Raw genomic sequence first — 27,823 nt, 5'->3', positions numbered from 1 at the left:
CCGCCCTGCTTTAGCCCGTATAATATAACCACACCTTCTGCTCTCTTTCATCAAAAGAAAAAGAAAAGAAAAGAAAAAAAAGGTTCCAAAAGATAAATTAGCTCCTTCTCCACTTGCATAGCGCACCAAACAATAACAAAGCAAACAACAAATTTAGATTAAGACGGGGAGGTGCATTAGTAAATAATTCCCCCTTACGCCAATGAACATGTCCAAAATCTTCTTTAACAAAGAAGCTCTCGTAGCCCAGCCCAGCCCCGAGATGGGTTTGTCCCGTTTATGTACATGAAACTTTGTATCATACAGAAAATCCCCTCAAACAAACCAAAATTTATTGGAAAGCCCTCTAAAAAATCGCAAAATTCCGGTTCACCTGTATCCGGAGATGTCGATCTCGATTAAATTATCCTCCTCAAGCGCGATCTCGATGAGTTCGTCGTCGTCTTCTTCCTCATCCTCCCACCGGAAGCATCGATTCTCCGGCGAATCCCACCCCTCTGCCGCCGGAGATCCGCCGCTCTCTGTCTCTGTATCAGTGGACAGAAGACCCAAGCGCTCCAACCCGGGGAAATCTAACTTGGCGCATCTTGGCGACTCGCCATTCTCCTCCTCATGCTCGTCTCCTTCGTATTCCTCGTAGATTACTTCGAGGGGACAGCCCCTTCGACCCCATTCGATGAAATGGTTAGAAAAGATCGTTTTTTGATGGAACCCGGAGATGCCCAACTCGATTTCCGAGGTGGGTTCGGGAGGGATTGCGGTGGGATTGGTTGTAGGAGGCGGAGAATGTGATTCGACTTGAGGTTTGGGAGTGGAGCCGAAGCGGAGGAGGGTGGTGAGGAGGAGGATGGTGGAGAGGAGAACCGGGGAAAAGAGAAGGGGGAGGAGGGGGCGAGGGAGGTAGAGGAGGACGAGGAGGGAGGAGGTGGTGAGGATGGAGAAGAGTGGATGAGATGAGAGGGAGGAGAGGAGTTGCGAAGCTTGGATTGAGAGCTTCGCTTTGATTGCAGGGGATTGTTCCATCTGGGTTTGTAGAGAGAGAGAGAGAGAGAGAGAGAGAGAGAAAAGGAAGAGGAAAGGGAATGGAATGGAATATAACAGGGGAGGAGAAGGAATGGGGAGGAGGTTAGCTTTTTTAGATTTGGTGATCTCACTGTAATAGTCTGAGTGAGGACTTTGATAGATTCTTTAATTGTTGACTCATGTCACTTTGTATTCTATATACATGATGTAGGAGTATGATGCTTTGTTATTTAGTGCACGAATTGTCTCCATGTGTCGATTATGCTTACAGGATTAAGTCTAAAGTCCATTTTATTACTTTTTAGCAGAGCAACGCTCATGATTTGATTCCTCCATGATGATCACGAGTAGTAGATCTTCCTGCCTAAGACCACTGTATTACTTTAAATCTACTACTTAGCCAATCATATGATCTTGAAGGTTAGCTTAGGCAGGAAATACCTAGCATTCAACAAGTAGATATTTGGATGTGACAAGACAAATACTATGCTCTATGATCAAGATATATGTTTCTTGGATGACCAGTTGCTGTCATAATTAGGTAATTAATAATATAGCTTGCTCCACAGTGCATTTTCCCGTACTTTGTGCACATGCATGTGCGATATCCACGTACTAACAAATGGGGATCCTAACTTTTGAGTTAAAATTCTAATCTATAAAATTAATTAGCTTTATATCATGTATTAACTTCCGGCTCAGTCTATCACATAAACTTCTTTTCTCTATAAGAACTCAATATACATATATATATATATATACCTTTAAGACTGAGTCAAAGCCATTTGTTCACTGGATCTCAAATTGGCTGGATTGGGTGCTAAAAGCTTTTCTTCTCATGCCAACCCTAATCACCACCCCTACAAAAACTTTGTCTGGGGGCCTTCTCAAAAAGAGGGTTGACACCTTTCTTCAAGGCTGAGGGCTCCCCAACTCCCCACCCTTCCTTATGGTGTTGGGTAGGAGTGACCCATGCACTTTAATGCGAGTGGAAAAGGGACATCCTATTCTGGAATTGGAGAACCCACCAAGATTACTTGAGGGGACCAAAGGTTTTGTCTTAATTCTTCTACTGCTACCTTTAATTCTTTGAGGTCTTGCAAGTCTTAAGCTAATGCTATATCTAAGTAGAGAGATATGAAGCATATAACACACACTTAATTTGCCATTGTTTCGTATAATATTCTTCCCCCACGGGCCACGGGCCATGGCCATGGCCATGTGGATTGCGGAATGAGAGGGGACCCCTCAAGAAGTTTCCTATTAAAAGTAGATGGGGACATGGATCTTTTTTGCAGCTTTGGTCACTTTGTACGTGATTAAGCTTTGAAAGGAGAAGAACTTCTCAACCTTCCGATGCTACAACAACAAGTACCATAAATCTCGGCCATCACCAACTTCTCGAGGCTCACATTGATTAGAGGCTGGAGAGAATAAGATCGATGTCGGTTTAATTTAATTTTAATTTTAATTTAATTTATGACTCAAATACATGACAACCCTCCTGGTGATCGATGCAAATAGTATTATTGTACCAATCTTTATTGATGTGAGAAGTACTGGCATCCAACCAAATTAAGCATAGTTCTTTTCGTAGCTCGAATAAGAGCATCTAAACTAGTATGAAATATCCAATTGTATTTGTGGTCCAGATCAATTGAATTTGCTACTAGACAGAGAACATTCTTTCACGGCATTGTCTAGTGATCTCACTATTAGGTATACTTTTGCTAATCGGATGTATATCTTCTAACCAATACATATGTTCATTGTGCTGCGTTTTTGTTTTTAATTCTTTATGGAACTCTATCCAACTGCATGCATTTTGTGGCTCGAATTGGGCAAGCTTGTCGGCAGCGAGACAATTATTTAGTCTGCGTGGAAACATGGAAAGTGGCAGATCAATGCATTCGTTTCCTAGTAATAAAGCTGCAACACCAACAGTTTCACACTAATTTTTTCTATGTTGTTAGTTTCTTCACAAAATTGCTCAACTGACAAGCTGCAAATTTTTTTTTTCTGCGGGCAAACTGGAAGTGGCAGATCCATAACCTCCAGCTTGAAGAGGAGTCTAATAGTTGTATAGTAATTTTTTTTGGGGGGGGGGCATTCATATATATAAATATAGACAATGGCTTTTAGTTGGGTGATCAAGCTGGTCCCAAGTTATTCAATTATTTAGAATTACAGTTCATAGTTCTATCAGCATCGCATTTTTCACACTAACCATGTACTATTGTCTCCCTGCTTTCGGTTTCGTAGCAATAAATAGACACAAATGTTGACTAATTCATGTACATTTGTGAGTTCTTGTGACCATATCTTTTACTTCCATGCCTTGTCATAGTGCACATCCACTTGTGCATTGCTGCAGCTGGAACTGCAATAATTTGTCTTTTGGAGCAACTTCCAGATATCTTATATATATGCACTTCTTTAATCTTACCATCAAAAGTATGAAAAAAAAAGGCTGCAGGCAAGGGATAGTTATGAACAAATGACAATGCTGGCAACTTGATGCGTGCCCAACTTGACTACTTATCCATATGTTGTAGAACATGGGCTGCTGTCAAGGATATTTTCCATAAAATTAATTGAAGGATCAAATTCCCAACATTCCTTATTATAACTTCATGGTGTATTGGTGTGCCAACACATGGATCAAAATCTGTGCCCATATATATATATATAATCTGGAATGAGAGAAAGAATCAAGTTTAAGGAACCACTGAGGCAGTTCATTTGTTTTTTTTGCATAGAGTGCAAGATAATGATCAACATTGTAGATAATCTTAAACATTACTGCCTATATGTTTATGCAGAAGTATGCATCGGATAAAGAAATCAATAGCTGGTACTACAATAAGAACTCTAGAAGTACTTTAGATACATGCAATTCTGGATATTATCCATGTCAACTCCATCCTGTATTTAATAGAAGAACCTTAAACAGAGTAGTCATGTTTGCGGTGAATTAGCCTACAGCTCTTCCTGATGGTAGGGAAAGGAAGCTCACTCAGTGGAATTTGTAGCAATAATTCAAGTAAATATCACTCATCACTCCAGAACTCAAAAGGATAAAAAGAAAGAAGAGATAGATATAAGCCTATATCATATAATTTCATCGCATTAAGGAGTATAAAATCTTTCAGATACAATGGAATACTGACAAACAAATTATTCATCTAACTATTTACAAAAGAAGGGTCTTCTTCTCTTGTAACATATGCTAAAGCCAATCTCTCTTCAATGAATGCATTGAAGAATGGCTTCCTATAAAGTAATTCTACAAGTAAAAGTTACAAATTTTGCAAATTACATCCCAAAAGTATATCAGGAAACGTGTAAATACATCAAAAGACCAACATATACATCCTTTTGTATGTACATCTTTGGTTATCAATCATCTGGTGATGCAAAAAGGGCTACGGTGATACTGGCAAGTCTTTTGCCATCAATCCGCGACTTGGCAAACCTTTGTTGCTTCGGCGCGTTTGGGGCTTCCTCACTTTCTCCAAATTCATCATCCTCTCCGGCCTCATTCTTCGTCTTGAAGACACGCTTCGCTAACGGAGTGCTGAAGGCAAAATGCAACTCCCTGGCAATCAAAGTCTGCAGAACAACAACAAAAAGACCCAATTAGAGCTCACGTCAGATATAACACCCAAACAAGGCCTGAAATGTTATTATTGCTTTTGATAAAGACAATACTTACTGCTTGATTGACAGACTTAGATACCAAAAGCAATTGCTTCAAGTCACTGTGATTCACCTTACACAAAACCCTGACCTACAAAATTACAACACTTTGGGTGTCACATTAAGGAATCTAATAACTCCGAATACTTGGGGTTCATTATAACTTGGCAATGGAGTTCATTATTACCAGAATGTCTTCAGGTAGCAACTCGAGGCGATTCAATCTCTCCATATGACGCCTTATGCTGCGGCGCTTTTGAATCGGCGAATGAAGGATAGACGAATCCAATTTGCGAGTAACCACAACTCTTTTCCTCCCCAAAATCCTTGTACTTTGCCCGAACTTTGAGCTCGTGTCCTCCGAATCTTCAACATGGATCTGCCCCATTGCCATTGTTTTGTGATCTTTATCAAGCAATCGCCAAACTGTTGCTTCTTCCAACTTGGTATTATTTCTTCCGTAAATCTGAGAAATATAAACAAATCATTAGCTAAACAACTGCAATGACGATGGAAATCTCGGGATTTCCTAACAAATCTTTAACCCCAAAGAGAAGAGGAAAAGCCACCGAAAGGCAAAATCCCCAATTTACAGAATCGAATATTGAAGGTGTATAAATAGTGGTAAAAAATGATCAAAACCATCAAGTAAAATTTCAATAAAAATTACATCTTTCTGCTCCACCATTTCGGAATGCAACGCTAAGCAGAAGCAAACTCAAAGCTTTCGACAAAATCCACATCGAGAGAGAGAGAGAGAGAGAACCAATAAATATACCTGATAGTAACTTCAAGGACCCCAATGTTCCAACAACTTGCGCGCTGTGAGAATGACTCGGCTAGAACGGCTTCAACCCATTTATATAGAGTTCAAAAAAAAAAAAGCTTACTTAAAATAAGAAATTTATTCCCTTTCTTTTGATAATTTTAAATTTTGTCAGGGTCTTTTCTTGGAAAGTCCTCGAATAGCCGCCACACGCTCGGAAGCGAGTAAATATGTTTCGTTAAAAATTATTCGTGTTTGGATTCGCGCCCATTGCTCTTCGAGAACACCACGTGCTATAGTGGCCATCTTTGTTTGACCACCTCAATCAGACGGTTGAAGATGTTTGTCCACGTGTTCACGGGACACGTGGGCCGATCGAAGCGTTTGATAAACTAGCCGTTAGGGTACCATGGATTACGTGTCACGATGCGATAAGAAGAAGTGGGTGAATCGGATTTGGCGGACGTGGCGATTCTAAGTCGGTCGTGGTCGGCAATGTCGGTTTCGGTTGCTTAAGAAACACGCTTTCTAAACGCCATCGACTTTGACTCGGCTCATCTCGGCTCCGCTCAGCTTGTTCGGCTTTGGCCTCGGATATATCTGGATTAAGCTGTTGCTGGACTTCATAGATTTGCCTTAGAATTTTGAACTACATTGACTAATTTTATGGGCGATTTGTATGATTTAGCAAATGTTCGCATATCACTGGGATGGATGAGTGTCCATCTAAATTCTAAAGTCTAAACACACCGACTTGAATTGAGTTTGAACTTTTCTAAAAGGTGTCTTTTAGGAAACATGAAATTTTGGTAATCTCAACTCTCAACTCTCAACTCACTACCATTATCTAGTTTGTTTGGCTAGGCTAATTAGAAGAATCTATAGTCGTAATCTTCAGACCCTTTCGTATTTGGCAGTATATCAATTAAAATTACTAGAATCTTTTTTCTTCATTTTAGGAGTATTCGAATTGATGATATTGACCGCCATTTTATTAATTCAATAATACAACACTAACTCTTCTATTCCATCCTTTCTTTCTTTTTTTCTTCTTCTTTCACTTTTAATGTTTTCCTTCAAGAATTTTCCTCCCTTTTTTCCTTCCATCCTCCCACAGCAGCAGTGGCTACAGTAGCACCTAATTTTCTTTTCTTTGTATAATTTATAAAACTCCGATCCTCTTAAGCTTGTATTCTTGTATAGCTGATTCTATTGAAATATTTTGAGCTAGTCAAGTCTGGTGTTATTAATGCTCTTCATGTCATGTGATGCTGCCAATGATGACAAAGTGGGATTCTTCATATAATCTATATATTAAGTTGTAACTGAATAACAAATTTTAATCAAAAAAATATGCGCCTAGGCGTCAACTATATCCCAACCCGATGAAAAGGTCTGTTAACGGGTTATCGGTTTCAATGGTTAGGTGTCCTTCTCTCTCTCCCTCCCTCCCTCTCTCTTCCCCCGATCTCTATCTAACAGCGTGAAAGGGTCAAGATCTTTAACGTACGCACCACTCCTTAACCTTCACCAGTTCGATATCTCGTCTCTGCCTTCGCCTGCTCCGCTATTCAGTGATCGAAGTGGTAATTTTACTCTGATTTAAGAAGTTTTTGCCACTCTGATCTCTTCTGAGCGATAATTTAAGTTGCATTTTACTATAATGGTGTCATTTAGAAGTTGTGGACATTTGTACTACTTATCTATGACGAGAAGATGAGATCGAATTGCTCGTTTGGACGGGAATGTGAATTTTTTTTTTTTTCTGTAAGAATACTGTGATCATGCGGCATTGCTTTCTTACAACTAATGAAAGAAATTATTATCAAACCATCGGGTTATCAAATGTTTGAACGATGAAAGAAGAAGCGGAGAGAGGATAATTGTTGAATTTGCTATTGTGGAAAAACAAAATTTTGTAACCTATGCTGCAAACAGTCCCCGATCTTTCTTGCAAACTGATATGTTCGAATATGCATTTTATGAACAAAGAAAAAGTTGCTGCTGAAAATTTGTTTTCTTTGAACTTAGTATCTTTATGCGATTACTATTAATGCTCTGAACTCTGAAGTAGGATATTTGAATCCTTTTCCATGTCCATCTTTGTTTTGGTTTAGGTTTCCTACTAATGCAAGTGCTGTTGTGACTTTTCTCTCTACTTCCTCCCATGTCAACTATAATCTTCCCCTCCATTTCGAGACATCTTCCATTGGAATGAAATAACTCCTTGCAGTTCTATGTGTGCCCTTTAGATGTGTCCGAGCCATTTGTCGATCTTTATGGAACTTATCTCTATCGGAGGTACCCACAGCTTGTTCTTGATACAGATCCCATCCATCCACCTTAAGAATCCTTATCTCACTGACATTCATCTCTGTATATGTTGCTTTATATTGCCCAACTGATATATTTGGCAGTGTTGGATTTATTGAAATTACAAGCATTACATTACATACGCATTTAGAAGATAGTCATACCAAAGGATGAGTTATTGGTCCTATACTCCTACTATTTCACGTAGTAACTTATTCAATTAATTAAAATTTTTGTTATTCTCGGAAATAATTTTTAAGAATTAGAAACTTTTGAAGTCATGAGAATTAGTTTTTTCGTAAAGTTTTAGGTATCCTTCTATAGAGAGCTTTGTGGGATCTTCTTCAGAAGTCTTAGAGATCTTCAATATTCTTTTTTATTGGAGTTGACTCATTTTGAGCCATCTTGATGTCATTTTGTATTTGACTGCAGGCAGAGTTGCATTATTTAAGAGTTTGTGTTTCATGGTTTTGTTGTTTTCTCCATCATTGCTACTACTACTTTTTTTCTATCTGATCATCGATCAGGCCTTCTTTAGTCTATCAATCTATTGTCACCTTGACATACCAAAGATTACATCATCAATATCTAGTTTGGGAAATTCTGTGTATCTCATTTTTTTTAATACTTAGGTTCTCTTGAAAAAGTACTCTTTCTTCAGTCATCCCACATCCTTTAACACTAGTTAGCTACTTAGCTTTGCCAAAACTATAAAAAAACCAAACTAGAAACCTCAAAACCTCGACTGGAATATCATCAGGTTGTGCAGTCTTTCCATGCATCTTCTTCACGCATCATGAACTCACTTGATCTAGTCTTTTTGATATCTTAGACCAATTTAATATTAATTATGGATACATTAAACTGATTTAGTTTGTTGCCTAGAAAACTATTATGTTTAATCACCATTTTACGGCAGTTCCAAATGGAAAGCAATACCGCTTTTGGTAGCCAAATGGTCAATACATCTTTTGATGGGCCAAATTGTTTGCTTTTCGTCGTTTTACTGGAAGTTTAAAACTTCTTTTTTTCTTGTTTCTATTATTTGTCATTGGATGGCTTTAATAGCTTGCATTTGGAATGCAGGTCAGCGGGAGCACAGGTGCATTGTAGAATCATTTTGATGGCTATTCTTGTTTATAAGTTCTCATCGTGATAGCTATTGTTGTTTATTAGGTTTCATCACAACTCATAAGATGATTAGCTTAGTTCTGGGATGTATCTAGTGTTATATTTCCAGAGTCTATGTCAGTAAGATGCCATATCAATCTTTAAATTGGTTTGGTGTGTTTGACCAGGATATCTCCAACATAAGTAGAATTGGAAGGAGAAGATGCAGCCTGTGGGTAATGAAAAACCACCAAATTCTCCTGGAAGGCCTGCATCACCTTTTTCAGCTGGCCCACACACGTCTTCACCTTTCATATCTTCAGGTCCTGGTTTTGGCTTTGAGGCATCCGGTACTTCTCCAGTTACAACCCCATTCCCCTCTGCTAACCTGGGGGCATCAGGTTATCTGCAATCAGCTCCATTCTTATCTGCAGGATCTATGACTAGCATGCAGAATTCTGGTAATGGAATGCCAGCACCACCATCAGTAAAGTTCAGTGGGCCACCTACTTCACCCTATCTATCATCCTATTCGACGCAAGATGCAACTAATTATCATCAGTTTCAAGCTCCAAGGTTTCCTACACCTGCTCAACCTGCAACTCCTTTGCAGGGTCCTATTGTGGGTTCACCAGTTACCAACACTATTGGATCTTCTAGCTCTCAGCCTCAACTCTCATCTGTTCAGCTTAGCTCTCCACCTCAGACTGCTATGCAATCACCATCTAGAAGTAATATTCCTCCACTGCCAGGGTCTTCGTTGTTCACACCCAAACCACCTGCTCAGCCATCTTTGCCTGGATATCCCAGTGTTCTCCCAAGAGGCAACATGCCCCCATCACCTGCTGATCCATTGTATCTTGGTCCTAGACCAGTTTCACAGCCACCATTGCAGACTTTTTCAGCTGCATATATTCCCCCATTGCATGCTTCTCCATATTATGCTCACCAAGTAGGTGCTATACCACCACCACCTCCTATTGCAACTCATCTAGGATTTAGTTCAAGAGAACAAATTCAATTTACCAATGTAAGACCTCCTGGAGGAGCTCCCATTCAAGATTTAACTGAGGAGTTTCAGTCATTATCTGTTGGATCAGCTCCTGGCTCTCATGATCCTGGTGTTGACATCAAATCATTGCCAAGGCCTCTTATTGATGATGACGAGCAAACTAAAATTCTGGAGTCATATCCATTAAACTGTCACCCTAGATTTCTGAGGCTTACAACTCATGCAATTCCGAGTTCTCAATCATTGCTTGCTAGGTGGCATTTGCCTCTTGGAGCAGTTGTTCATCCTCTAGCTGAAGGTCCTGATGAGGTAATAGTACCTAATTCTTAATTTCTTAATCATTTAATAGATTAGCACCTTTTTCTAATGTTAAAGTGATAAGTTGTTTACTTTCTACTTTTCAGGAAGCAGTTCCAATTGTCAATTTTGGACCAGCTGGTGTTATTCGGTGTCGAAAATGCAGAATTTATATAAATCCATATGTGACATTTACAGACGCAGGAAGGAAGTGGCGGTGCAACCTCTGCTCGTTGCTCAACGACGGTAGGCCACCTGCTGAATCACTTTAATCCATCTCTGCAGATTATGTTCACCTTGTCATGCAAGTGTGCAACTGCAGTAATGTGGAATAGATAGTTAAATTATTGGTCATTTCATTTCTCTAGTTGCTTTTTTTTTCCAATGGACATTTTATATTTATGGATTTACCCGTTTGTTACCAGATATCTTTTTCTTTTCAAAGTGAAAACCACACTCTTTCTTCCTCACATCATACAATAAGTTCCTGTTTTTTTATGTTCGATGTCCTACATCTTTGAGCAAATTTAGGTCTAATGAACTGCAATACGGTTTGGCATAATGATCTTTTTATTGTCATATGGTTGGGTTTGATACGTTGTCTTCAATTGGTGTCATCTCCTCCAGTTATCAGTGGAATTTCTATTAATTCTTGTGTTCTTTGTCATTTAGTTCCTGGAGGGTATTATTGTGCTCTGGATGCTACTGGCAGAAGATGTGATGCAGATCAAAGACCTGAGCTTTCTAAAGGAAGTGTAGAATTTGTAGCTCCAACTGAATATATGGTGCGACCGCCAATGCCGCCATCATATTTCTTTCTTATTGATGTATCAGTGGCTGCAGTACAGTGTGGCTTGCTTGAGGTAACTTATTTGAATCTATGAGGCTATGTCTTCATCTGCAAGTCCCAGATTGTTGCACATCTTTTTTGGCAACATCTGTGAATATTCTTGAATTCAAAGTCAGTTTAAAATATTTTTGCAGATTGTCTCAAAGACCATAAAATCATGTCTTGATGAATTTCCAGGCTTTCCAAGGTCGCAGATTGGCTTCTTAACCTTCGACAGTACCTTACATTTTCATAATCTGCAGGCATGTTCCTATACCTTTTCAAACTATGAATGTTAAATGTTTTTCTTTCATCCATATGAAAATATTTTCTCCTTTAGCATGCTTCAATTTTCTCCTTTTATTCTTTATTGATATGGCTCTTATACTGAGTACTAACATCTCATAAATTGACTATTCTTTGTTTGTCGCAGTCCTCCTTGACACAGCCTCAAATGATGGTGGTAGCAGATTTGGATGATATATTCTTACCACTACCTGATGATCTTCTTGTCAATTTGTCTGATTCAAGGCATGTTGTAGATGTATTTCTAGATAGCTTGCCCAATATGTTCCAGGACAATGTAAATGTAGAATCTGCTTTTGGCCCAGCCCTTAAAGCAGCACTTATGGTTATGGTAAGATGCTTTTCCCCATAGGTTGGTGAAAATTGGTGATATACTCAGTTATGTAATGCATATTCTATCATATATTTGATAGAGTCAAATTGGAGGGAAGTTGCTGATCTTTCAGAGTACGTTGCCATCTCTAGGTGTTGGCCATCTAAGGCTACGAGGAGATGATCCTCGTACTTATGGCACAGACAAGGAGCACATTCTGAGGACACCAGAAGATCCATTTTACAAGCAGATGGCTGCTGAATTTACAAAATATCATATTTCTGTAGATTTATATGCTTTCAGTGAAAAGTATTTTGATATAGCTTCATTAGGTGAGAATGCCACAGAAAGGAAAAAAATATATAAATCGTTAATCAAGTAGGGAGTTTATTTTTTCCTTTGATATGTTTATCACTTTTCATCTATTATGTCAGGATCTCTTGCCAAATATACTGGCGGTCAGGTATATCATTATCCATCCTTTCAGGCAGTTACTCATAAAGAGAAGTTTAGATATGAGTTAGCCAGAGACCTTACAAGGGAGACTGCTTGGGAAGCTGTCCTGCGTGTTAGATGTGGAAAAGGTCAGTAAAGTCATAGTTCTTAATCGGACCACTGCACTTGCTCTTCTGAGATTCTCTTCTAAGAGATGCTCGGTGGTATTTAAGGAAAATTTTTGCTTCCAGGGGTGCGGTTTACAACCTATCATGGTCATTTCATGCTAAGGTCCACGGATTTATTAGCTCTTCCAGCTGTGGATTGTGATAAAGCCTTTGCAATGCAGTTATCTTTGGAAGACACTTTATTGACAACTAAGACTGTATATTTTCAAGTTGCACTATTGTATCCTTATATTTCTCATGCATCAAGTGGTTTGTTTCTCTTGGATAATTCTCGCATGTGTTATTTCTTTTGCCCCATAAAGCAAACATACAGAAAAAGTAGCAGAAATAAACAGTTGAGAAGAATTCCTTTTAGAATGATGTTAGCTATTGTTTTTCAGTTTACATGTCTAGGTTTATACATGTTTAGGTCAATGAGCCCGTAAGATCTCGAGACGGGTAGCTACTTTTTGATAAAACAACATAGATGTACATGCATATATGAACATACTATGATACTAGTACATCATATAGAGAAAAATGTTTGTGCATATAGGTATATTCACCGTCATTCTTCATTAGTATGTTCATCTGTATGGATTGTGTCTTTAGGATATTTACCCTGGCTCTAGATGTAATTTTGGATTTTTCCATCAGCTTTTCAAGAATCCTGAATTTAAGACTACTTAAGACTTGAGACTTTTGCTCTAATATGCTTTTCTCTGAACTTTTCTTAAGTTCTTCGATCGAGGCTTATTGGTTGCTGATATTATTCCCCTGGTTCAGATCTGAATATCTGATCGCTCCAGTTATCTGGTCAAAGAAATGGTTCTCTTTCATGGTATTTCAGTTTGCTGTATTTTTTGGTTGGTAGCGTATTGAGAAGTATTTTGTGTTAAACAAACACTTTATTGTGAAAGGACTTCTATTTGCAAATATCTAAAATCAGGAAGATGTGAACCTGGATAGTTTCACAATAATGCAATCAGGAAATTCTTTCTTTATATATTAATATATTATGTTACTTTTATTTGTTTTCTATTTTGCACACTAATGCTCCATGTATTCACTATCATTACTTTATTTGTTTTCTATTTTGCACACTAATGTTCCATGTATTCACTATCATTACTTTATTTGTTTTCTATTTTGCACACTAATGCTCCATGTATTTGCTATCATTACTTTATTTGTTTTCTATTTTGCACACTAATGATCCATGTATTCGCTATCTCTGATTAATTTTCCTGAAGAAGGAAAATTATGATTTCTCTCCTTAGCAATTGCAAGATATACTTCCTCTTCAGGTGAAAGGCGTATCAGAGTACATACAGCTGCTGCACCTGTCATAGCAGATCTTGGTGAAATGTACCGCCAAGCTGATACTGGTTCCATTGTCTTGTTGATGAGTAGGCTTGGTTAGTTTAAAACTTAACTATTGTTCATCTCTGTCACTTGCTACAGTTCTACTACTGATGGTTGAGGGAAAAAACTGCAGCTATTGAAAACGCTTTGTCTCATAAGCTGGAAGAGACACGGCAGCTCATGCAGTTGAAGCTTGTAAAAAGCCTTAAAGAATATAGGAACCTCTACATTGTGCAACATCGGTTGGGTGGAAGGCTGATATTCCCAGAATCTTTAAAGTTCTTGCCTTTGTATATATTGTCTCTTTGTAAATCTGTTGCTCTTCGTGGAGGTTATGCAGATGCATCTCTAGATGAACGCTGTGCAGCTGGTTACACTATGATGATATCACCTATAAGAAGGATGCTTAAATTACTCTATCCTGGCTTATATAGGATTGATGAGATCCTGACGGCGGTACTTTTCCAGAATTCAGTTCCACATTTTCTGTTGTTAGAATGTTCAACATCTACTAATTTCATCAAGATTCTTGCAGGGAATTTTGAAAATTTTGCATATGCTTCTATTTGCAAAAAGAAAGTGAACATGCTTAGTTAATTCAATGCAAAATTAAGAACAATAGAAATTTCCACTAGACTACTAGAGTTTGCTTTTCTTGTGAAGTTCGTGGAAGTAGTTTGGCAGTGTCCTACTGTCATGACAATTTTTAACTGACATGAATATGGAATTTTCGAATTGCTAGAGATATTCTGCCTCATCAGTCTATTTGACAGTTTAAACTCATAATGAAACATTCTACAAGCTATGTTATCATACAGATATAATGCTTCATATTTGTGATGAATGTCAGGTTTTATGGTGTATGAATATGAATTTTGCAGGATACAGAAAATTTGGATGAACCCTTAAAGAAATTGGCCTTGACTGCTCAGTGCTTGGACGTCGGAGGCCTCTACCTTTATGACGACGGGTTCTGCTTCATCATTTGGTTAGGCAGGACAGTATCATCCGTTCTGGTAAACAGTATATTTGAAGTGGACCTATCTAGTTTCCCTGATCTATCCAGGGTACGGATTTTACTTGCACTAGATTATAACTTTTGACATATGCCTGCTCTATCGCTAGAATATCACCTCTTAGATTGTGATAAACCTGCTAATATAAAACCAGTAAATTCCAACTAATGTTCATGTTTAGGTGTTTTTATTTTGATTTTAAGAACTTAGTTTGTCTGACTGATCCAATGAGATCTTAAGTTTTCTTACTATCATGTTTATTTGAGAGCTGTAAGTATGCCATTTCTTTATTTCAATCTGTATAACAAATTTCATTTCTAGGAGATGAGGTTCTTGAAGATCATGTTTAGAGTGTTTACCATTTTCATTATGGCTACTTCATTTGCCAATATTCTGAAATTAGCGTATCAGAACAAACTTATGTAAGGATATGCTATTTTTTCTCTCAAACATTTGAATTGCATCTTTAAAGCATCCATTGACTTCTTGTGTTCTAATATTTGATTTGGATCATATTGCAGGTTCAATTGCATGAAAGTGACAATAAGGTATCAAGAAAACTTATGAGGATATTAAAAGACCTAAGAGCGAAAGACCCTTCCATCTTTCAGTTATGCTGGATCGTAAGGCAAGGTGAACCTAGGGAAGGTTACCTTCTTCTCTCCAACCTCATCGAAGATCAGACTTCTGGAACTAGCAGCTATGTTGATTGGATTCTCCAAATATATCGTCAATCTCAAAGTTCCTGAGAAGAGTAAAGCATCTCCAATCTTGACCTTTTTTGTTCAAATTGTTTTCATTATGTGATATATCATATGAACCTCGCAGATACCTAGTCCTCTATGAGTTCAGAGTATTGAGGTGAACTACAGAGTCTTGAGTAACAGGTAGCCCAGTAGCCAAATCATTCAGTCGCGCCAACCAGTCTGAGTTTCAAAATTAGCTGCAACTTTCATGATTGATATTTTTACATCTGTGTGATTTCATTTTGCTCTCTTATACTCTTTTGAGTATAAATATCTTCTTTGGACTTTTTGTCTCATTCTTGGTATTGTAAACCAACAACATAAAAAGTGGTGCGCCGATGTAGCGAGTCTGAAAATTAATCAGTTATATTCTAACATAGCACTTTTGTCAATGGCAAACTTTATATCGATGAAGCAAATCTTAAGTTGATAATCAATGGACGGCAGGCATGGATGTAAGATATAAGTTCAGATCAAATATGAAAAATATCTAGCAAGGGGGCAACGCCTGATGATATGATAGAGTAAGGGCATAAAGCTTAATTAGCCAATTAATTCATGAGACAGTTTTACGAATTTATTTCCGCCTCTCTTCAGCTTTAGTGTTGGGTAAGCCTTGGGTTAGGTTAGGTAAGGTAATAAATATTTGTCAACTCCCCATCTAGCAAATTGGATATTAATACCCTTATATTATTAAAAAAAATACCTTACAATTAATTAAATGGTTAATTTTTGTGTCGAAAAAATTTAATGTTATTTTTGTGCGGTTGTGTTGACTGTTGACCCATAGAAATTTATTTAGTTGCTCTTTCTGTATTAATGCCTCAGTCCAATTCAAGTAGTTTTCCGTAATAAACTCATTAAATTGGTGCCTATTTGCATAAGGGAGTTCCACAAAAAGGGGGATAAAAATAAAAAATATAACTATGAAAGATGAACTCGAATTATATCTTATCGGCTTCCTTCGCTCCTTCTCTCCCTAGTCCCTTCTAGTTAGCTTCCCTTCTCGGAATCGCCGCCGCCCATCTCCTCACGAACCTCGCCTTCGACTCGCTTTTCCAGATCACTTATGGTCATCTCTCTCTCTCTCTCCCTCCACTTGCTGTAGTGAGAGTTCCAATGAATTTTTTTTTGGGGGTTCGTCTTCACCGATTTTGTAATCGTATTAGATCCGTGATGACTTATAACTTACATGAGAGATTCGTATATTTATGTAAGAATTTAGATGTTTAATTGATTTTTATTTGTTAGATCTGCTTGGCCATAAATTTTAGTGCTTTCCCTTTTCAAAGGGATCTGAGTGCAAGAAATTGTCTCACGGTGACAAGTTTATTGTTGTTATCATCTCTTTATCTGAAAGCATGTAAACTTCTACAATGACTGTTGCCTCTCTCTTTCTCTCTCTCTCTCTGCTGATATCGAGTTAAGATCATGAATAATTTGTGGGCATCATTATATTGCGTTTATGTCGAGTTTGTTCAGTTCTTTTGGCTTCATATTTGTTGCTGTTGCTGATTTGTTTAATATTTACAGCTTATTCTATTAAGATACTTCCTTTTCCTTTTTTGGTTAGTTTCTCGTGCTAGATGGAGTATGATACTCATCTTTAATCCTTATTGACTTGTGCAGGGCAACTTCTCCTGAATGGATTCATGACATCGTAGTGTAGTGTTGCATCCTAGGTTCGTATTCTTTTCTTTCAAAATGGACAGATTGATGCGTGAGTTTTTTGTTATATGAGTATTTTGGAGAAGGAACAAGAGCTCATAACTGAAAATAAGTCATACATGATGAGCTCTGCTATTAGAGAAGGGGAAATTTTGAATGGTAACCAGAAGGAAGTGGAGACTGTTGAGCCTCCCAGTTTAAAGGATGGACCAAGACACCGTCCACTAACTACTTGGAGGATATTCAGGGGTGTATCTTGCTTAATAATTATATTGTCAACTGCGTTCATGATGTTAGTGTACTTGGCCCCGGTGACCGCTCTCTTCTTGCGGCTTTTCAGTGCGCATTACAGCAGAAAGGGAACATCTCTTTTATTTGGAACATGGCTATCTTTATGGCCTTTCTTATTTGAGAAAATTAATAAGACCAAAGTGGTCTTCTCTGGTGAAAGAGTGCCAGAAAAAGAGCGAGCAATTATATTTACTAACCACAGAACTGAAGTTGATTGGATGTACCTGTGGGATCTTGCACTGAGGAAGGGTCGCGCAGGATATATCAAGTATATCCTCAAGAGAAGCTTGATGAAATTGCCTATTTTTGGTTGGGCATTTCAAATTTTTGAGTTTATTCCAGTGGAGAGAAAGTGGGAAGTTGACGAAGCAATCTTACGGAGTAAATTGTCAACTTTCAAAGACCCTAAAGATCCTCTCTGGTTGGTGGTTTTCCCTGAGGGAACTGACTATACGTAAGATATCATTTCATTTTTTTTTCTGGGCTATTATCCATTTGACAATTGCATTGCACAAATTAATACTTGTTTCTTGTATATAAATTTCCTTGTAGATAGTTGAACACTCAGGAAAACTTTGAAAGACCTTGTTCTGTAATTTTTTGAAATAGAAAATGTTTGAACTCTATATTTTTTAAGATAAAGTTTCTGCATTTCGCCGTAGCATCTTTCTTATTCTTTTTAACTTGACTTTCTTTTGTGTTTATATCTCAGCAAGCAGAAGTGTGTTAAAAGCCAGGAATATGCAGCTGAGAAGGGTTTGCCAATTCTAGAAAATGTCCTCCTTCCAAAGTCAAGGGGCTTTAATGCTTGTTTAGAAGAACTAAGGAACTCACTCGATGCAGGTACGTTGTTTCTTGTTATTCCATTTCAGTTTTTATGCAAGGCTGCTTTGGATCCTCATAGCATCAAAAATTTCAATATATCATTGGAAGTTACTACTACTATAGTAATATTCTGTATTGTAACAGTTAGCTACTAGTTTGTTTACAGAAGAAATAAAAGTTATAGTCAGTTAAAGGAGCAAGTCATGGGACGGGGTGTTCGAACGCCCTCAAGGTCGTTCGGACGCATTTACCCTAGAGCAGAAGATTAATTAGGCGTTCAAATGCATTTACTTGAGAGCTAATAAATAAATTAGGCATCCAAACGCTCTCAAAACCGTTCAAATGCCCAACTGTAAGGAACTCCAATTTAGGTGTTTTAATTAAGTATTTTTGCTTATGCTAGGCAGTAAGATTTGAGCATGTTTAATCCTATTACCAAGTCTAGTTGAATCAGAGAGCCATTTATAAATAGATGTGGTGTGCACTTACATAGTTATATTAGATTATTGAAGTTAATTTGTAAGATCGTTTCTTTCCTCCTTGTTAGGCTACTTCTAAGTTTTGGAACTCTAGCCACTATCTAGCTTCTTCATTGCTGTCTTTCTCTTTGTTTGGCCGCACCCTCTTAACTCTAAGGAACGGTCTTACTTTTTCTTTATCCCTTCTCAACCGATTTTATCTACTTCCACTATTGCCATCTCCACCACTTTGCCATAACCCTAGGTCGTTCACCACCACCCCTCTTCAACCGCCTTTTTTCATGTTCCACTATAATAGATTCATTCTCCATCCCAAATCTATCTCAATCTTAAAGGTACTCTACCATTCAATCGTTGGATTTCTAATTTATTTTTAACTTTGGAGATCCGAAGTAATCGATACGTTCTCTACGTGAGTCAAAATTCAGTTCCGTCTTCGAATTTGGACTCGCAATGATCATGGGGTTAGGAAGGTGATTGTTACATGTACTTAATTTTATGAGGAAATATGCACCTATTAGAAGATCACTTGTATTAATTGAAATCAAAATGTCCACCAGATTACATATGCCTCTATGGATCTATGTGGTGATCCATGTATTCAAGTGATTTTCAATTTGATTGATGTTTACTTTGGAAATCAAGATTACTAAATTTTGCATGCTAATTCATGGATTTAAATCTCTTAATTGAGCCCAGTACCTAACTTAGGGCCAGTTTTATTTTTTTTAAATTCTTGAAGCTGCTTATTAATAGGCTTATCTCATTATCAGTAGCCAGTTCATTTAGTTTCTTTTTTTTTTCTTGGGAGGGGTTCAACTAGAATTTGACTTTCATATTACAACCCTTCAGTTTCAGTATTGTTTTAATGATTGAGGAAATAGCTGTAAAATACATAGGTCTCTTGTTTACTTCAGTACATTGGCAGTTGATCATCTTTAGGAGGTTCTCAAGGGTACCTTAAGTAGGCACTTAGTTAGCTACCTTGGGCATCAACTACTCTATTTTTTTATTTGCTCGTTAATGATGATACATTTTTTTGGTGATCTGCACCATATGGACCCAATTATAGTAATTTGGTTGTTTGATGAAGTAGCTACTTACTAATACCAGGATCAACTTAGTAGATGATACCTAAGAACATTTGAAGCATTTTAGTATTTCTGCTGGTCCTTGTGTTCCTATCACTAATTGGATTTGTACCCTTTTTTGTGTCCACGCATTATAATTTTATATGCAAACTTTCTCTCTAATACATGACGTCTCAACTTCTTTTCTTTTATGCAGTTTATGATGTGACCATTGCATACAAGCATCGATGTCCAGTTTTCATTGACAATGTTTTTGGTGTGGATCCTTCTGAAGTCCATATCCACATCCAGCGAATCCTAGTCCATGAAATTCCAACATCTGAAGATGAAGCAGCTGGGTGGTTGATAGAGAGATTCAGGCTGAAGGACCAACTTCTCTCTGATTTCAATACTATGGGATCTTTTCCAAATCAGGGAACTGAAGGAGATCTATCTACAGTAATGTGCACGGTAAATTGTTTGGTCGTAGTTAGTATAACAATCATCTCTATATACCTAACTCTTTTCTCATCTGTATGGTTCAAAATTTATGTAGTATTTAGCAGTGTTTATCTATCCTTTATCACCTATTTTGGTGTACAACCACCACAAATATTTGGTTCTACAAAGGCCTCATTCAGTGGCAAGAAAACATTGTAAAGCAAATGATGTACCTATTAGCTGATAGCTATGTCTCAGCAAAAAATGTTGATTGATTGCTGAAAGTTTTGTTTACCTTTATATTTAATATTCAAGCTTTTCTGGATTTAGCGACGTGATGAAGAATTCACATTTTTTGTTTTTTGTGCGAGCTATGGTGTTATATGATGAAAGTATCTAAAAGTCCCCAATATTTTTTTAAGATACCGATGCTTAAACTTTCATTTTAACTAATTATATTGATCAACAGCTTCAGCTTCAGCATCACAGAATGCTCCTGTTGCATCTATGATTTTCTGTCCCAGTTCTAATTGATCAACTGCTTCAGTTCACATAAATGTCCTAGTTGCATCTGTGTCAATACCAGTGCTTAGAACCCAACAGCAATATGCAGCTGTATTATTTTTGTTTTCTCTTGTTGGTATGAATTTTCTTTTGCCTTTTCTTCAGAAATGATATCATGAACTTTCTTTTACTTGACAGCAATTCAGTGCTCCATAATACATATATCTATGTTAAAAAGATCGGTGCCAGAATATACTTGCACTGGTGTTCTTTATACAAGTATCATTAAATACTGCACTAGGATTAGAATTTAGAAATGGCCGTGATATTGTCTTACTACCAATACAACATCTCATCAACATACTTGATACATAAACCATATATCATGTCACTATTAATGGATATACAGCTATATACTTTTGATTTTACAAAAAAAAAAACAAAAAGCTTAATCAGATATTGTCTGTGGATGAGATGTAATTAACTAACTAAAATCCATCCAGATAGTAGAGGATGATTACGTATGCGTATCAGTGAGAGTCAAGAGTAGCACTGCAGCTAGCAAGGATAGTATGACCAGGGACTGCTGAAGTAGTCCCGATAGAGCCTCAGCTTAGGCTTAGTTATCCACCTCACCCAGCAAAGGAATGCTGCTCCAGGTTAAATGTGGCAATTAATAACTCGAGAGCTGGTCGAACAAATTAAAAAAGGAAGTGATCTTCCATCGCTGGAAGGTGCTTGCTTCCCCGATGGTGCGGACCAATGGAGACCATCCGTGGCTCATAATAGTTCTTATTGCTCTCGCGGACTTGTGCAGGGACACGGAAGATGCACAAGGGACTCTTCTCTCTTTAGTGAATGAAAACTTTCGCTGGATAGAAGTTGCCAAAGCGCCATCGATATCAATTAATACAACATCTTCTTCTTCTTCCATCTTTGCAATTTAATACTAATAAGAGAAATGCCGTTGATGTGTTCCCTCCAGAATAGTCACCAACGGCTACTATACTACACCAAGCTTTTAACCACCTATGTGAACCAAGGCCAACACTACCAAGCACTCACCCTCTTCTCCCAGATGTTTGCCTCCCCTGACTTCAATCTCGACCCATTTGCCTTCCCCCTCGCCCTCAAGTCCTCCGCCGCCCTCCGAGAATCGCATGCCATCGCCTTGATACATGCCCACACCGTCAAAGCCGGCATACTCGCCAGTCCATTCGTTGCCTCTGCTCTCGTCGACTCCTATGGCAAATGCTTCTCTGTTGCTCACGCGAGAAAGATGTTCGATGAATTGCCCCAAAGAAATGCTGTTGTCTGGAATGCGATGATATCTCTCTATGGCCATTCAAATGACATCCAGAGAGCGATGCAATTGTTTGAGCTTATGGATGTGCCCCCAACAGCTTCCGCATACAACTCGATCATTGCGGCTCTTGCAGAGTTCGAGGATGGGTCGACTCAAGCTATCGAGTTCTATCGCAGGATGCAACGTTCAAGCGTGAGGCCTAATCTGGTCACAGTTTTAGCAGTCATTCCACCTTGTGTCGGTATAGGGGCAATTAATTTGATCAAAGAGATTCATGGGTTTGCAGTTAGATATTGCTTCCACATGCACTCCCACCTTGGTAGCGCGCTAATTGAAGCTTACGGTCGATGTGGTTCTCTGGTCAATGCACGTCAGATTTTTGATAGGATGGAGGTGCGGGATGTGGTGGTATGGAGTTCCATGATATCCGCATATGCCTTCCATGGCTGTGCAGAAGTTGCAATGTCAATTTTTGATCAAATGGGATCAGATAATGTGCGACCCGATGGTGTTATGTTTCTTGGTGTTTTGAAGGCATGCAGTCATGCCGGACGTGCTGATGATGCCTTGATGTACTTTGATGTACTGACCAAGCATTACGGAGTTGAAGCATGCAGTGACCACTACTCATGCTTGGTTGATGTTTTGAGTCGGGCAGGGAGGTTGCATGACGCTTATAAGATTATACAAGGAATGCCGATGAATGCAAGTGCTAAGGCTTGGGGGGCTCTTCTTGGGGCTTGCCGGAAATATAGAGAGGTTGGGCTTGCGGAAATTGCTGGAGGAGTGTTGTTTAAAATTGAACCAGAGAATGCAGGGAACTATGTGCTGCTTGCAAGCATTTATTCCTCCGTGGGAAAATATGAGGAGGCTGGGAGAGTAAGGAGAGAGATGGAAGAAAGAGGTGTAATGAGATTGCCCGGGACCAGTTGGGTTATATCTCAAACTCCACAAAGTTAAAGAGAGATTAAGATCATGCCTAGAAAATACTCTCTTAGACTATTTGTTCAATCGAAGGCCACTGCACCAAACTTTAAATTTGACTCTGCTGCTCATTTGTAACAAAAGTAAAATCTTTACTGTCTATGTGCTAATTATGGGAGTTTTTTAAGCCTTCTCCATGCCAAGAGCATGTTGAAAGAAATACTATGAACGAAAGTTGTGATTCTCTCGACACCTGATGTTGATTTTGAATCATCCTCCGTGAGAGATTAGAGTCATAAAGATTCTCCATTTTTCACGTTTGCCTGGTAGCAGTTGGTTATATTGCGAAAGCGTTACAGGTGGTAATTGGTAAAATCGTTGAGATTATATGATCAGTCGAACAACACTACAACACACGTCAGATTTCCCGACTCTGCTTCTCAAGTATAACAATCTTCAAATTCCCATTCAATCTTACCAATTTTTTAAGCTTCTTAGATTTGGGTAGGCTAAGAGAATTTTGTTTCAGAACGCAGAAGTGATGTTAATGCCAAAAACGTGATCAAGTCTGTTGCTTACGTACAATGCAGTAGGAAATTAAGTAGATGAATAATATACTTCCCATGTACAATTAACCAGTCTTTTATATATTATCCAAGTCCATTGTTTGAAGCGATAAAGATTATCAGATAGAGAAAATATATATCCATTAGTCAACGAACGAGCCGGTCTTTTTATACTTTAGTGCACGACGGCGTTCAATTCCTTAAATGATCAACAGTATGTGAAACATAGAAAAGATAGTGTGCACGAATGCTTATAATTTGACGCATAACTGTGAGAATTTTGAACTCTAGCTCTTCACTTCATACTCGTTATATGCCACAAGCAACTTGCTAATCTTAGATCCAATCGGTCTATTGCTGCTTAAGCATTGGATCTCTCCTAAGTTAGATTTTCGTTTTTAAAGATACGGTGCACTAACATCCATAGTCGTTTGTCTTTTAATATATTATCTGATCACTATTATATTTATAACTCCTTAAGCGATCAACAATATGTGAAAGCTAAAGAGGACAGTGTGCATGAATGCTTGTAGTTTAGGACCTCTGCTAATATTTCACACTAGTCATATACTCATATTCCACGAGAACTTTGCTAATATTTAATCCAATCAGTCTATTCTTGCTTAATCATTGATGCTCTCCTAAATTAAATTTATTTTTTATTTTTTTAAATATATGGTGCAATGACATATTTTACAAGAAAAGTGAAATTAAATTTTACGTCAGCTAACGAGCCTTACAAGTAGAGCATTGAATACTTTATAATCTGGCATCAACGTAATATTTTATAAATTATTAAGCTCTTGGCTTGTAATAGATTTAGATTGTGTGATGATCCAAGTCCGTTACTTACGTCCAACTCAGTAGGAAAGGAGATGGATATTCTTCCCATGTACAACCGGTCTTTTTATATATTCCTAATCTTGTGTTTGATATAAGCGAGAATGATTAGATCGATGGAGAAGATCCATATAGTCATTAGTCAGCGAACGAGCTGGTCTTTTTATAATTTAGTGCACTATGCTTGGGCTTAGATAGCTCCGGCTTAGTTTTAGTTTGGCTTGAAAATAAGTTTAATTTAGGCTCGAACTCAGCTTAGGCTTTAGTTTGTCTTGGCTCGAGCTCAGCTTAGAGCCTAAATAAAAAACTTACTTAGGCTTGAATATTTACACCCTTCGCTAAGACCGATTGGCAAGCCCCCAGAGGAGGATATTATCAAGATTAATTAATTTGGATAGCTCATTCTTGCCCAAAGATTCAAAGGCCACTGTCGAGTTCTAAGCCCGAGCAAGCTAGGGATGATCATCCTCTTTTCTTTTTAGGGACTATTTACCTCACTGTTAAAAATCCGCTGCTGAAGCAAAGGCTCTCAAGCGTGCCACGCTTGAAGCTAGGGAATTCATCTTCATGAGGGTTGCAATAGAAACTGATTCCCAAGTACTCACCAACATCTTTGACCATCAATTATCTATTCCATGGCATCTGAAATATACTTATTGGAATATCTTTTTGCCTTACTTCTCTGTGGCTCCTATTACCCATTATTTTAGATAAGCTAACCAATCTGCAAATTGGTCAGCTAAACTTCTGAGGGAGTAAGAGTTCTCCTCGCGGATTGAGTTGACTTCGGAGGGAAGTAATTAAATTGGTTATCTATTCACTGTTGTCTAGCATATTATATAGAGATACACTAGGTATCTCCTTCACTACTTAATATACTGTACAACCTTTTGAGATAAGGAATATATATATCATGGCTCTGGCACCTCTTGTGAGTTTGTTTATATTTATAGGCCGGTATCAAGAATGAAGATCGTTTCATTATAAATTTGTTCAAAGGAAGATTATAACACGTTGCACCTCTCTGCAAGAAGGAAGAATGCATATTGTCACCATTATAAATTACTCAAAGACATAATATAATTTATCATTCAGATGTAAAACATGATACCGACGGCTCTAAAGAATTTATTTCCCTGAAAAAAGTCTTCAAGCCCTTACCGTTGACTCTGGCGAGGAAGTCCCGCAGATATCGCCACTTGTTCTTTTCCATTGCTTGGAGGTGTCCCATGCCCCGATGGTATGGACCGATGGAGACCATCCGTGGCTCGTAGCAGTTCTCATTGTTCGTCCGGATGTGTTGAGGGACACGTAAGATGCTGAAGAGTTTTGGATCGTCTTGGTTTCTCGGCACCGCGTCAATCTTTTCCTGGATATTAGTTATCAAATGGTCATACTCACCGATCTCAATTACCACGCTACCACTCTCCTGTGCCATCGACCTAGATCTCCGACTAAAATTAATCCTCTTTCAAAGAAACATTAACGAATTATTTGAATGGTGAAGTCAGCAGCCATATATACATATATATATATATATATATATATATATATATATATTACCGGCGACATGGCCTTTCTAGATTAGTTAATAAGTTATTTTCAGATATATACAACATGACGTCAAAGGTACTCAGGTCGTTAAATATACAGATATATCACATCTGATTAGAAAAATCAGATGCAGCCTTAATATTTCTCTTCTGTATCACTAAATAGTCCAAAAAAGATAGGATGCTACGTTTGCTCCTCCGATTAAATAAAGACAGCGAGTTGTTTTGTTTTCGTTGAAGTCGAAACAAAGAAAAATAGAAGTCGAGTCATTAAACAAATACAGGTCCTTTTATATTCTTCGATCACATTCACACTTTTTTTTTATTAATTAATCACATTTACACTTGAGAAGGGTTACGCTTGGACCGAACAATTTCTTTGATTATTTTAGAAACTCAGCGTAAGACTTAAACTCTTCCTAACTGATAAGTTGTTCTGAAACGACGAAGAGAAGTTTTGTAATACACTAAGCCTGTCTTGCAATCTATACTGTATTTCGTTATATTGCTTTTAGATGTGGTTTAAATTGTTTATTTATTTACTGGTTTCGAGTCTCAGTGGTAGTTATTGTATATATATACACACACACACACACATATGCATTGGATCTGACATCTAAATATAACTTAGCAGGTACGTCCAGTCTGAGAGGAATCAACCAACGAGATGAATTCCCTTGCAACTGCACCGAAGAATAACAACGGTTTGTTTATTCTGTCTATATGGAGGCATTTTAAGAGCACAATCTTTCTTTTCTTAACTTTTCTTTTCCACAATCTTGAATTGATCGTAATCTTAATTTTGCTTGAGACGTTGGTAGTGGTGCAAACCACACTGCCAGAAAAACAAGCCGTGTGGGCAGCCAAACTGCAAGAATTATGCTCGCAGCGCTAAACGACAGAGTGAAGAAAGCGACAATACCAAAAAGATTTGTGGAGATGGAGGGGCTAAAGAAGGTGATGCACATGTGGTTCAGAAAAGCATATTAGAGAGTATACATGAAGGTACTTACTTATGCAAATGCTTTAGGAGTCATAGTTGGATACATGCCATTAATTCAGCTTTCTGCTTCAAATATTGCTGATGTCAATGTTTCTACGCAGGTCATATTATCCCCAGAACGTTGCATCTGGGAGAGTTTTATGCTGTCTTTACAGGTGAAAGCCGTGGAGTTTATACAGCTCAAAAGTACGAGGACGACAAAATTAGTGTCTGATGCTTCACAAGTACAAAAGTATTTTATTTATGAAGAGGCTTTAGCAGCATACGAAGCATTCGAGGCCGGACTCAACTGGGCTCGAGCAGGAGCAGGAGCAGAAGCAGAATCTATATCAGGGGAACATCCGAGGCCGAGCAAGTCCCGCCGTCTAAACACGAATACCAAGAATGCGTTCCAGCCAACTCAAGCCTCAGCTCCATCTTTCTCGGCCAATGTTGCTCCTCACTCTCATCTATAGATGCACTCACTGTTAAGACTCAATGCTAAACTTGCTTTTATGTTTTTTTTGTCATGCTATGTTTCTTAATCTAAGGATACATTTCCTAGCTAGAAAGAAAGTGCTGTTAAATAAAGAAAGAAAAGATGTCAAAATAAATATGTGAAGCTATTGTTTGTATGTAATGAGGTTACTTTTTTTTTCTGCAATAAAATATCAAAAATAAAAGTGACTATTTTCTCGTCCTTATTATGGGGCAATTTGAAAGCAGCTTGTATTTGCTTAGTAATGGTCTTGTTTTGTGAGCGTAACTTAGCAGTCTATTTATATGGAAGATAACTCAACTAGTCAAATACTTAAAAGCTTCTGGGTTATTTTTTTTTAAAATATTAGTGTCATTTTAGATGGCAGGAGAAAGGAAAGATAATTCATCTTGAAGCTTTACTATATACAATGCAAGTAATATTCTATTTTACCTTTTATTATTTTATTTTTTAAGATCAAAGTTATGATTTATATGCA

At 37.9% G+C, this 27,823-nt stretch overlaps 5 protein-coding genes and 1 long non-coding RNA gene across 12 annotated transcripts; 4 read left to right on the top strand and 2 right to left on the bottom strand.

The window, feature by feature from the left end:
• Positions 1 to 133: 133 nt before the first annotated feature.
• On the bottom strand, positions 134 to 1,196 carry LOC140784550 (uncharacterized). Its single transcript, XM_073132030.1, has one exon. The coding sequence runs from the start codon at positions 1,021 to 1,023 to the stop codon at positions 370 to 372; it is 654 nt and encodes a 217-aa protein (XP_072988131.1). The 5' UTR covers positions 1,024 to 1,196; the 3' UTR covers positions 134 to 369.
• A 2,928-nt stretch (positions 1,197 to 4,124) lies between these two features.
• LOC140783975 (F-box protein At1g61340-like) lies at positions 4,125 to 5,610 on the bottom strand. Of its 2 annotated transcripts, none has more exons than XM_073131155.1 (4): positions 5,501 to 5,610; positions 4,910 to 5,188; positions 4,739 to 4,813; positions 4,125 to 4,635 (listed from the first exon to the last, which is right to left on the bottom strand). In XM_073131155.1, the coding sequence occupies exons 2-4, from the start codon at positions 5,114 to 5,116 to the stop codon at positions 4,423 to 4,425; spliced, it is 495 nt and encodes a 164-aa protein (XP_072987256.1). In that variant the 5' UTR covers positions 5,117 to 5,188; positions 5,501 to 5,610; the 3' UTR covers positions 4,125 to 4,422. The 2 variants fall into 2 exon arrangements, with proteins under 2 accessions (XP_072987256.1, XP_072987255.1); XM_073131154.1 differs by lacking the exon at positions 5,501 to 5,610 and adding an exon at positions 5,393 to 5,496.
• A 1,278-nt stretch (positions 5,611 to 6,888) lies between these two features.
• On the top strand, positions 6,889 to 15,774 carry LOC140783293 (protein transport protein SEC24 A-like). Of its 4 annotated transcripts, none has more exons than XM_073130127.1 (15): positions 6,923 to 7,074; positions 9,100 to 9,261; positions 9,346 to 10,232; positions 10,328 to 10,466; positions 10,893 to 11,083; positions 11,205 to 11,312; positions 11,483 to 11,686; positions 11,769 to 12,000; positions 12,103 to 12,252; positions 12,355 to 12,511; positions 13,561 to 13,688; positions 13,769 to 14,091; positions 14,517 to 14,702; positions 15,173 to 15,405; positions 15,480 to 15,774. In XM_073130127.1, the coding sequence occupies exons 2-14, from the start codon at positions 9,135 to 9,137 to the stop codon at positions 15,398 to 15,400; spliced, it is 3,060 nt and encodes a 1,019-aa protein (XP_072986228.1). In that variant the 5' UTR covers positions 6,923 to 7,074; positions 9,100 to 9,134; the 3' UTR covers positions 15,401 to 15,405; positions 15,480 to 15,774. The 4 variants fall into 4 exon arrangements, 3 of the variants coding, with proteins under 3 accessions (XP_072986226.1, XP_072986228.1, XP_072986227.1); XM_073130126.1 differs by adding an exon at positions 8,888 to 8,903 and having other exon boundaries at positions 9,100 to 10,232; XM_073130125.1 differs by having other exon boundaries at positions 6,889 to 7,074; positions 9,100 to 10,232.
• Positions 15,775 to 16,245: 471 nt separating this feature from the next.
• On the top strand, positions 16,246 to 20,504 carry LOC140785224 (probable 1-acyl-sn-glycerol-3-phosphate acyltransferase 4). Of its 3 annotated transcripts, none has more exons than XM_073133003.1 (4): positions 16,246 to 16,469; positions 17,027 to 17,810; positions 18,069 to 18,199; positions 19,948 to 20,504. In XM_073133003.1, exons 2-4 carry the CDS (start codon positions 17,134 to 17,136, stop codon positions 20,388 to 20,390), a joined length of 1,251 nt encoding a protein of 416 aa, XP_072989104.1. In that variant the 5' UTR covers positions 16,246 to 16,469; positions 17,027 to 17,133; the 3' UTR covers positions 20,391 to 20,504. The 3 variants fall into 3 exon arrangements, with proteins under 3 accessions (XP_072989104.1, XP_072989105.1, XP_072989106.1); XM_073133004.1 differs by having other exon boundaries at positions 16,333 to 16,610; XM_073133005.1 differs by having other exon boundaries at positions 16,405 to 16,534.
• Positions 20,505 to 21,218: 714 nt separating this feature from the next.
• On the top strand, positions 21,219 to 23,155 carry LOC140784551 (putative pentatricopeptide repeat-containing protein At1g03510). Its single transcript, XM_073132031.1, has one exon. The coding sequence runs from the start codon at positions 21,637 to 21,639 to the stop codon at positions 22,939 to 22,941; it is 1,305 nt and encodes a 434-aa protein (XP_072988132.1). The 5' UTR covers positions 21,219 to 21,636; the 3' UTR covers positions 22,942 to 23,155.
• Positions 23,156 to 26,310: 3,155 nt separating this feature from the next.
• Positions 26,311 to 27,571, top strand: LOC140784372 (uncharacterized). Its single transcript, XR_012108250.1, has 3 exons — positions 26,311 to 26,568; positions 26,686 to 26,869; positions 26,969 to 27,571. It is a non-coding gene; the product is annotated as an uncharacterized lncRNA (long non-coding RNA).
• Positions 27,572 to 27,823: the final 252 nt, after the last annotated feature.

Source organism: Typha latifolia, chromosome 3 (genome assembly GCF_019914945.1).
Source record: "Typha latifolia isolate L0001 chromosome 3, TyphaL0001v2, whole genome shotgun sequence".
In the NCBI taxonomy this organism is placed as follows: Eukaryota; Viridiplantae; Streptophyta; class Magnoliopsida; order Poales; family Typhaceae; genus Typha; species Typha latifolia.
This window is presented reverse-complemented; position numbering and strand designations above follow the sequence as displayed.